Here is a 10,210-nt window from a genome sequence, read left to right as displayed (position 1 = left end):
TATGAGACTGTTAGACAGGTCATGTTGTTGTGGATCATTTATTGGTATTTATTTACACATACATAGACACTTGAGGGACAGCACTTGCCAATGGAAAACAAAAATGCCAATGTTCACATAATAACAAATTGTAGGCTACTTAACCAACATATAGAGCCAAAATGGTTTAAAAGTCTGAATCACCAGTCCCCCACCCATCAGTCAGACAAACAACTTACTGGGAGAAAGACTTTTGGATACAATTTTAAAATAAACAAGATATTATTCCAACTAACAGAAAGAAAATGTACTGTGTACCAGACTACAGTGTGTTGCAGAGTAAATTTTTTGTGTATTCTGATGTGATTAATGTTGGAGTAGCCAAACTAAAGAGTACAGTGTAAACCGTGGTAATATGTTAACATGAAATATGGTTAATTATACAAGGCACGGTACATCCACATTGAAACATGTTACAAAAATGGCCACTGATTTATAGCATATCAAAAGATTTGAATATCATGGAATTGTCCATTCAAAATGAAACTTTCATTACACAAAGTAAAATATGTCAGGCCTTCCTTTTGTTTTAATTTGGATGATTACGTTTGACAGCTCATGGAATAGAAAATCCAGTATCTCAAAATATATGAATATTACATAAAACTAATCAAAGAAAGACTTATAATAGAGAAATATCAACCTTCTGAAAAGTGTTTATTCTAAAATTATAATTAATTAATTTCGCTTCATGGGTAATGAATCTAGAATATATGAAAGTTTCACATTTTGAATTAATTACAGAAAGAAATCAACATTTCATTGATATTCAAATGTTTTGAAATGCACCTGTAGTTGCCTTTGACTGGCGTGCTGCTAGGTGTGCTCATCCTCCTACTACGTGTACTCCAGATAGTGAGTGAGCAGGGAGGGGAGAGGGAGGACAGGGAGCTGCTTCAGTCTGGATGGACCAATCACAGTCCTGATGTGGAGACGACACAGCTGGCACAGAGTCCTCGGAGCAACTAAAGACAAAACACAAATACTCGACTTGTGATACAGGTCGCGTTGAAGTTTCAGCAGTTCCATGTATCAGTACATTGCAGCAGTATACAGGTGAATCTCAAAATGTTTGAAACGTTATTTTTATAGCATTTGCATGCTTTATTAGATGGTTTGGAGAGACATAGATGAAATGGGGCAGAGAGGGGAATGACTTGCAGAGAACGACCACGGTCCGGATTCTAACCTGCTGTCTGCTGTGAAGAGGACTGAGCCTCATGGGGTGCCCCCAAAAAGTTCATTTTTTTCTGTAATTTAGTCCAAAATGGGAAACTTTCAGATATTCTAGATTCATTGCACATAGAGCAAAATAAATCTAGAATAAACGTTATTTTTTAGAAAGGTTGATTTTTCTGTATTATATAACCTTTTTTTGATTGGTTTGATGTATTATGCATCTTTTGGGAAACTGGATTTTTTATTCCATTGCTTTAAACCGTAATAAAACTTAAAACAAAAGAAGGGTCTGACATATTTCACTTTGAGTTTAACTTTTTGAATGGACTTTTCCATTATATTGAAATGTTTTGAGATTGCACCTGTAGGATATTGCAGTACCTTCAAACGTCAGAAGCAGCTGATGTGTTTTCCCACCGGGAGGCGCTAGCTCCACGGCTCGCTGGTTGTTGCTGTCTCTGAGGTAGACGTCAGCTCCATAGTCCAGTAACACTGAGGCCTGATCAGCACTGTCCTGTCTGACTGCCGCATGCAGGGGACTGTCACTGTCTCTGCCTACGTTCACTTTGGCTCCTACACAACACATGGAACAAGAGGAATGTGTAACGTCATAGTGTTAATAGAAGATGCTACACATGCAGTTTCTGATGTCATTCATCAGAAATGTATCGTCATCGCAGTTTGGTGATAAGGATTCATTTTGGATCAATTGTGCAGCCCCACAGCACAGAGTTCAGGATGTTATCAGGCAACATTACTTCTTCACAAAGGAACAACATAGAGTAGTAGTTCTTCTTCCCAAACCCATCAAACCCAAATTACCATTACCATGGCAATCCTCATGATCCAGCAGGAGGGCTCATTAAAGTTACAGGGATGCCAAGCGTTAATGGCAAAACTAACCTGTCTCACATTAGTCTAAAGCCAGCTCACACTCCCTATTAGCGGGGGACCAATCCAACACTTGGTGAATTCTGCTTCACAATGATAGGAAGAGCCGACATCGAAGGATCAAAAACTGACATTGCTAGGCTTGGCCGTCACAAGCCAGTTAACCCTGTGGTAACTTTTCTGACATCTCATGCTTAAAAAAACAAATACTCAGGAGGATCGTGGGGTCCAGCGTTCACGGTTTGAGATTAAGGTTTACAACATTTCTGAATTACCTCCTATTTTTTGTATTTGTCTTGTAAAATAATGCATACTTCACCTATTCAGGCCTCTGAAAAGAATGCAAATTAAAAAAATCTCCTTGGTTTAATTGCACACAATTCATGGCCATGCTCGGGCACTAACCCGTGACCAGGTGTCACAAATAAATAGAGCTTCATTTGAACAACAATCCAAAAAAGTTGAAACCTCTGGCTGAAAACATTAGAATCTATGCGGCAATATGGAATAGACAGAGTAGAATCCTAAACCATAAACTACAAGATTAGTATGAATCTACCAGCAATTATAGATCAAGTATTTTCTTTTGTACAACAAAGTTAAGGCTACATTAAGCAATATTTGCTACGACAACACTGAATCAAAACATTCCTTTTGTGAAACGATTGTCAACTATTTTAGAATCCGAGACACTGGAAGGGAACCAGAAAGTACCAGTAATGTATGTATTTGGTTCTAAAATGACATGAAGTGTAAAACATAATGTGGCAAATAATAATAAGTCCCAACAAGCAGGAGTGTTGAGTGATGTTGTCCAGTTTGTCTTTTGACCTGCTCCCCTTGACTACCAGTGTTTGAGCTAAGCTAACTTGGATGAACAGCCTTTGCACAATTATATATAAAAAATGCACGCACAGTTACAGGAACAGTTTCTGTCACCTTTTCTTGAGCCGGAGAGTGAGGCAAAAAGTAAAAAAATTAAATCCAACTATTTCTTTAAGCACACTGGCTGAAGCTGCTCCCTTTTTAAAACATATGATGGTACTGTGGGCACCAGTGTAGGAGTTGAACAGAAGACACCCACCGCTGTGCAGCAGGATCCTAGAGCATTCTGTGTGTCTGTGTAGACAGCTCATGTAGAGAGCAGAGCCCAGGTGAGCCACTCCATAGTCTGGGTCTGCTCCATGGGACAGCAGGGACTCTACACACTGGCTATATCCTGCACACACACAGACAGACAGACACACACACACACACACACACACACACACACACACACACAAACACACACACACACACACACACACACACACACACACACACACACACACAGACACATACATTCACAGAATGATAAAACAGTGAGAAAATTCACAATATTTGAATGCTGAAGTAATATGTAGGAATTCAAGGCAAGAATCCGCAGGCAAAAACATTGTTTTTTAAATTTTAAGAGTTTTGTCTAACATGTTTCTTTAAAACTAGTCAACAACCATCTTTAACGGACATTATCTCAACATTATTTTTTTTTCAATACTCTAAACCAAAAATCTCAACTTCTTAAGCACTTACATCACCTACACTTTCCATAATCATTCTCAGAACTATTCTGAAGGTTATTACAGAAGGGTTTTCATATATTGCGAAAAATGCATTGTAAAGACCTGTAGGCCTACGTATTAATTTTTGATTTATAGAATGAAAGAAAGTTGTTTCCAAAATCTGTTCAGTAAAAACCTTGGACACTTATGTTGTAGAAATTAAATAAAAATGTTAACTCTTGCATTATCAAACATATAGATTTTTGGTTTCAAAAACATGCAAATTTAGACATAATTGGTTAGATACTGCCACATTTAAATATTTAAACAAAAATGTCTGAAAAAATTCTAATACCAAAAATAATAGTTTTAATCTAAGTAATCGACTGTCGAAGATTCATGAAGATATCAATAAGTTAAAAATGTTACCCTATTCACCTGCTCCCACAATCTAGTTGAAGTACAGCTTCTCCTTTCTGTACTAAGCAGTACTTTGTGCTCTCTGTTATCTGACCTAGAAATGTTGTAGCAGCCTTATCTCATCACTTTCATTTGGATAAACAGCAAACGCACACAGACTGGGTTGTGTCATACTCATAGAAGGTTCCTGTTGTGTGTAGTATTTTACCTCTCTTGCAGGCTTCATGCAGAGCGGAGGGAAAGTGTGCGTGTGTCGTGTGTGTGTGTGCTCCATTCTGCAGCAGCAGTTCCATACAAGCAGCACTCCCAGACGCACAGCAGTTGTACAGCGGAGTGGCACCGTCAATGGTAGCAGCATTGACCTAGACACACATATGATGCTGTCACTATATTCACACACACAAATGAACACATACAGTATTGATATATAAATGCAAGTGATACTGTTAGGACCGGTAAATGGCAGTGGTGCTGTGTTGTTGGGATGGACTCAGTGAACAGTACTTACATTAGCTCCAGCGTTTATCAATGCTCTGACACAGGCTACATGTCCTGATAGGCAGGCTTCATGGAGAGGCGACACATGGTCGATGGTGACAATGTTGGTGTGATATCCCTACAAATGAGAAGCACACAGACGTCAATCAGTCTTTCTGATTGATGGCAGTCTGAATAGCAGTGACTGTAGTACTTGCACATTTCGCAGATCTCTGTCTTTTGGGGATGAATTTTGCCTGCTGCTAATCTGTTAGAATTGTTGTGCTACAATATTGACCCCATAGGACTTTCCTTAGCAGTGTGGGTACAGGAACAATAGAATCCAGCCTATTGTGCTGTTAGTTCATTGTGCTTTGGTGTTCTTTATTACAACATTTTTCTGTTACATCTCCCGTGGTCCAAACATAGGGCGGAGGCTGTGTTCCAATAAGCATGGTTTTATGGCAGTTCTTCTGACCCACAATCCACTGTGTCACATCGACTGGGCCTCAGAGTGAAATTAACAAGCAATGCGAAGGATATATTGTATAGGCAAGAGGCAGGATCAAGGAGAAATGTTATGATAGAATAAACAAGTAAAGTATGTCCAAATTGTAAATTGGGAAAAAAAACTAAATGTTACGAACAGATAGGTGTAGTTAGGACATCCGGGTATGTTTCAGCATGCTGGTTCTGACCACATGTATTGGGACAAACTAAATCTTTTTCTACCATACCTAATGGCATGGAATGAAGTATGGGGATTGGAACACAGTTAGTGAGTCCTTACACCTGGGTCTATCATTACTTGACTGTGGGAAGTGACACATCAATCATCAAACAATTCTTTCAGAAAATAAAATAAAATTCATACATGTGCTTCTATGTATTTATATTTGCCCTATATTTTTATTTTCCCCCCATCTTACGTGTGAAAGGTTGTCTTTGTTTAACTTATTCATGTTTTTTTTATCTTAAATAGCTCATTTTAAAATGCATGGCCATCTTTGTGTTGGAATTATGAATATAATAATATGGAGACCTTGTGTACATCATGTCCCATAAAAGCACACCAACAGGGGATATTCAAACAGATCCAAAGGGGAGTTCATCATCAAAATCGTGTTACTATACATGATAATCATTCACAGCTGTGGATTCATAGCAAAACCTTTGGGACAAAGGTTAAGACTAACTGAAGGTTGTAAAGACTGGACAAACCAACATTGAGATTTTGTTTCTATCATCTTGCTTCACGCATTTCTTTAGTCTTTGACAGTCAAGAAGAAACACAAACCTTATGGTAAATACACTAGACAACTGCTCAGTAAATACTGGACTTCTGGCAGCAGAATGCCAACTGCTGTATGGACTGTGACCAGGCAGCTTATATGAACACAAGTACTTTTATCTCTAATCAAAATTACATAACAACAAACTAAACAGCAATTGGAGTGGATAATCTGTTACATTGGGTCTGCATGAGATCCCTCCTACCTACCTATGTAGTAAGGGTAACTGGAAAAAAGGACATTGGAAACATTGAAAAAGACCATTATAGATTGAATAACATTTAATAAATTAACCTGGGCCAGGAGAGTGCGCAGGGCCAGCAGTCGACCCTGGGAAGCTGCCTCATGGAGAGGGGAGCGATCTGCCCAGGACCCTAGACACACAAACGCGCGCACACACACCCACACACACACACACATGCACGCATGGGCAAACACACAGAGGTAGATGAGGTAACAGACAGTTAGTTTATCTTCTGCAATGTTCCATTCTTTTTTTTTCATCCTACAAAACTGGGCCACATAGCTACGAGGAACTTTCAGTTATTGTTGATTCGGGCCGCACATTTGGAAATATTCAGTAGTGTTTTTACATCACCAGCGCCCAAACATGTGTCGGAGGTGCGTGTATTTCTTGAGGAAGCGAGTGAATATGTCCATGAAGAGAGCATGTTGATGCATGGTGATGAGGTAATGTATTTGACTTTTTATGATTAATAATGATATTTTGTGGATGGTGAAGCAGATTATACACAGACTTTTCCGGTATGCCTGCCGTAAATCATTTCGTCTAAGTTCTTTTGAAATATCAGACCTTGGCAAAGGAATGAAAAATAACTATACAAATAGCATTCTTTTCACTTGCTGTTACAGATATCCTATTTTTCTTTGATGATTCTATGGCTGTTTTTTTATGTTCATTCCACATCTATTTCAATGTAAAGGTATCTGTAAATGTAGTTTCTACAAGCACTTTGAGCTGCATTTCTTGTATGACAAGCTCACTGACAGGCATAGTCAGTTTTACACAGTTTTGCGTTCCTGAAATCCAACATAATGCAAAAAATATTCTCTGTAAACTATTTGAAGAACATCCCCCGTGCCACTAGGAAATATTACAAAAAATACAGAAAATATTTGAACATTTCTGACTTTGACACTATGGTATACACAGTAATGGACACCATAACACTGTACTGAATGGGCAGAATGAAACACACATAATAAACTAATATTCACCAGGATTTCCGAATTCCCCTATAAGCTAAAACCTCAAGCTGAAACAGAGAGATGCTAAAAGCACATACATTTGTACATATTGCTTTTTTTTAAACTTATTTTGAATGAAAGCGAAATATCTACCCAACACAGAACCTGTAGCATGAATTTGGCATTGCTCCTCCCTGTGGTTAAATTTAGAGCCAGTGAACTGTTTGTGAACTGCTGTGGCAGCAGTAACTGCACCTTAGTACACACCACATAAACACCCAGTCTCATGTACACAACATACCCATATCTCCGTCCCCCCATGGCACATCCAGCCACTGGTAGGTATAAGACATTTTCAATCAAGTTGAAAGGACCTCCTCCACACCTTCTGTTTGTCCCAATGTAGCAGCTATGCTAACAACAGAATATTCTAACAACAGCCAGACAAATACTTCGAATAACAAGCAGATAGCTTATGCTGGCTAACTGAAGAAGTAGCTGAGGCTGCTTTAGCATCAGCAGAACAATCCCATCAGTGTGTTGAGCTCTGTTAGCCGAACCATGCTAACTCACTGACTCATCCACTGAGTCTAATATTAGAGACACAGAAAAGGTACATGTTTAAAGCCACACTATTCTCCTGTAACCTGATGTGTGGAGGTAGTTAGTTACAGAAGCAGGCAGCCACTTAGACGAGCTGTGAAGTCATTTCTCTCCCTGTCCCTCTCTGGGTAGTACATGCCAGCAGCCATTTTGGAAAGGTCATCAGCAGCACAACACAGAAGGGCAACAGAAAACATCTCCACTCCTCCCTGTTCACCTTACATAACTACTAGTCTCAATATCATATTGTCTGGTAACGCCACACTTCCCTATATTTGTCTCTCTTTCACAGCTCTCACTCTGTCCATCATTATCCCTTTACACTGCGAAGAGCAAGATTCAAGAAGTGTTTTTGTCATATGCACATTATCAATTACAGCAGCAGTGGCAATGAAGTTCTTAAGTCCCAGGCTTCTCTCAACAATGTAATATAGAAGAAGAAAATGTGTAATAGAAACACACAGTGCAGCTGAGACACAAATAAACACAACAGTAGTGCAAGGACACAGTGCAGATAAAAGTGTAGAGATAAGGTGCACCATATAAATATAAATTAGAATGCAAAATAAAGTTAAATTAAATGTAGACAAAATAGAATACTGTACCTGGACATAGCAATAAAAGCAATAATTACTGGTGAAATAGGATACTGTACATTTAGTAGAATTATGTTGAATATAATTTTAAAGTATTTGCGGTATGGTGTGGTTAGCATTCTCTTATTTATTTGTTAGGCTTTATTGTTGCAAGATTCCTTTGTGTCTGTCTTCACTGCTAACTTTTCACCGACACAACATATCAAACACGCTTGCGCACAGACCGGTCATTCCACGTATCCATAGTAACTCAGGGAAAAGATTGCTTTCACATGTTACATTCCTAACAGAGCATGGAACAGACTTCAGAACAAAGCTTAAACTGGAGTGACTGGTCTCAATTGAGAGGTTCAGGGTGCAGTTGCATTACATAGGGATTTATTTTGTTTTGAATAGCCCTTTTATCCGTCTTCATTTATGATCTTCATCTGATTGTATTATTTATATGTACTGTCATTTTGTCATTGTTCTGATTTGATCATTTTTATCTCATATTTGGTATTGTTTTATGATCCCGATTGCCATTTATGTTCTGTCATTTTGGGATTTTGTTTTGTTTATGTTGTGCACTGTCATCATGGCTTGATTGGAAAAGGAAGCTTGCTCTTAATGGCCCTCCATAAAGGTTAGAACAATATCCTTGTCTGCTTTCATGTCCCTCAAGTTGCTTTGTGTCACAGAAATCGGCATTCTTCCCATTTACAAATGTTGGTCACAAACAATTCTTGAAATAAATGCATAAATAAGTCATCCTAATTCTAAAGAAAAAATATATAAGAATATATTAGAATATATTATCAAATGTGTCAAATCTATAATATAATTTTTTTTGGATATAGTTTAAAAAGATAGCCACTAATAAATGATCGAGTCTGGCATGTACTGTATGTACTGCACCAATCAGAGTTATAGGTACTACTGTTTGATTATGACATTACACCAACTATCAAAACAATTATGTAATTCAATGTTGGGTGAGACTTACACATACACTTTACAATGAATTCAAATGAATGATTATGATTCCAACTGTGTCCATGTAATTATGACTATGTTATAAGAGTACAATGCTAAATCTGTGGACTAGTTGTTATTTTAAGGGACAATTAAATCAGTATACATCTCTGTAGATAACTATCGTCTCACAGTATTGTCATATCACCCCTCACATGCATGCCATAACACATCTGTCTCAAGCCTAAGGACTGGACTTCAAGATAAGGGCCACTGTCATGTTACTGCAGAATGCCCAGTGTGCACAAAGCAAAATAAACACAAACACCTCAGATATATTGGAAGTTGGAACTAATCCATATAATCTTTCCAACTCACCCTATTTAAACATTAATTATCAGATGGCTTAATCAAACATGCATTTGAAATCATGATACTCTAGTGAAATGATGGTTCAGGAGTGAGACATATGCAGCCTATCAATAGAAACAGATAGGCTATCACTAGGCTGCATGCCTTTGCCTTTTACTTTCTGATTCGTTCTTGTAACGCCATTCCTTATTAAATTCTAAAAAATATATCACACGAAGGAGAATTCAATGTATCGACTAGGCTATGTCACTCACACAAGTTATGTTAGAATTATTTTATAAACGTGTTTTTGTTTGACTTTTTTTCAGTTAAACCCTGACAGCTTCATTCCGTCATTTGCCAGATCAATGTGGTGCAAAATGTGTGCGAGGACCCGCCATCAAGCACACATAATGTAGGCCTAGGCCTAAACAACAGAGCTACCCAAGAAGTTATATAAAATGTTAGGTTATTTATGCTGCCTGACAGCTCTACTGGAGTGAACTGTGCACCGGCGGTGCGGTGTACCGACCTTGGCTGGTAAGAATGCCCCAGCAGGCTTTCTTCCTCCCCGGGACGTGTTCGGATAGTGGTCCGGGCTCAGCAACTCTTTTCCGGGACATCTCTGGAGCTCCGGACGGGACCTCGGGTATGTTCC

At 38.5% G+C, this 10,210-nt stretch overlaps 1 protein-coding gene across 1 annotated transcript; it reads right to left on the bottom strand.

The window, feature by feature from the left end:
* Nucleotides 1–44: 44 nt before the first annotated feature.
* Nucleotides 45–10,210, bottom strand: asb5b (ankyrin repeat and SOCS box containing 5b). The gene is made up of 7 exons (XM_080029976.1): nucleotides 10,085–10,210; nucleotides 6,134–6,213; nucleotides 4,579–4,686; nucleotides 4,279–4,432; nucleotides 3,194–3,328; nucleotides 1,600–1,791; nucleotides 45–1,004 (listed from the first exon to the last, which is right to left on the bottom strand). Exons 1-7 carry the CDS (start codon nucleotides 10,173–10,175, stop codon nucleotides 877–879), a joined length of 888 nt encoding a protein of 295 aa, XP_079886102.1. The 5' UTR covers nucleotides 10,176–10,210; the 3' UTR covers nucleotides 45–876.

The sequence above is a fragment of the Ammodytes marinus genome, assembly GCF_949987685.1.
Source record: "Ammodytes marinus genome assembly, chromosome: 6".
NCBI classification, from domain to species: Eukaryota; Metazoa; Chordata; class Actinopteri; order Uranoscopiformes; family Ammodytidae; genus Ammodytes; species Ammodytes marinus.
This window is presented reverse-complemented; position numbering and strand designations above follow the sequence as displayed.

Bases quoted from the DNA above. Each gene is read 5' to 3' on its own strand.
- asb5b (XM_080029976.1), bottom strand. From the start codon at position 10,175: ATGTCCCGGAAAAGAGTTGCTGAGCCCGGACCACTATCCGAACACGTC. The intron at 6,214-10,084 runs GTCGGTACACCG...TTGTGTGTCTAG, and splicing joins GGGCATTCTTACCAGCCAAG to GGTCCTGGGCAGATCGCTCC. The intron at 4,687-6,133 runs GTTAATTTATTA...TCTCATTTGTAG, and splicing joins TGCGCACTCTCCTGGCCCAG to GGATATCACACCAACATTGT.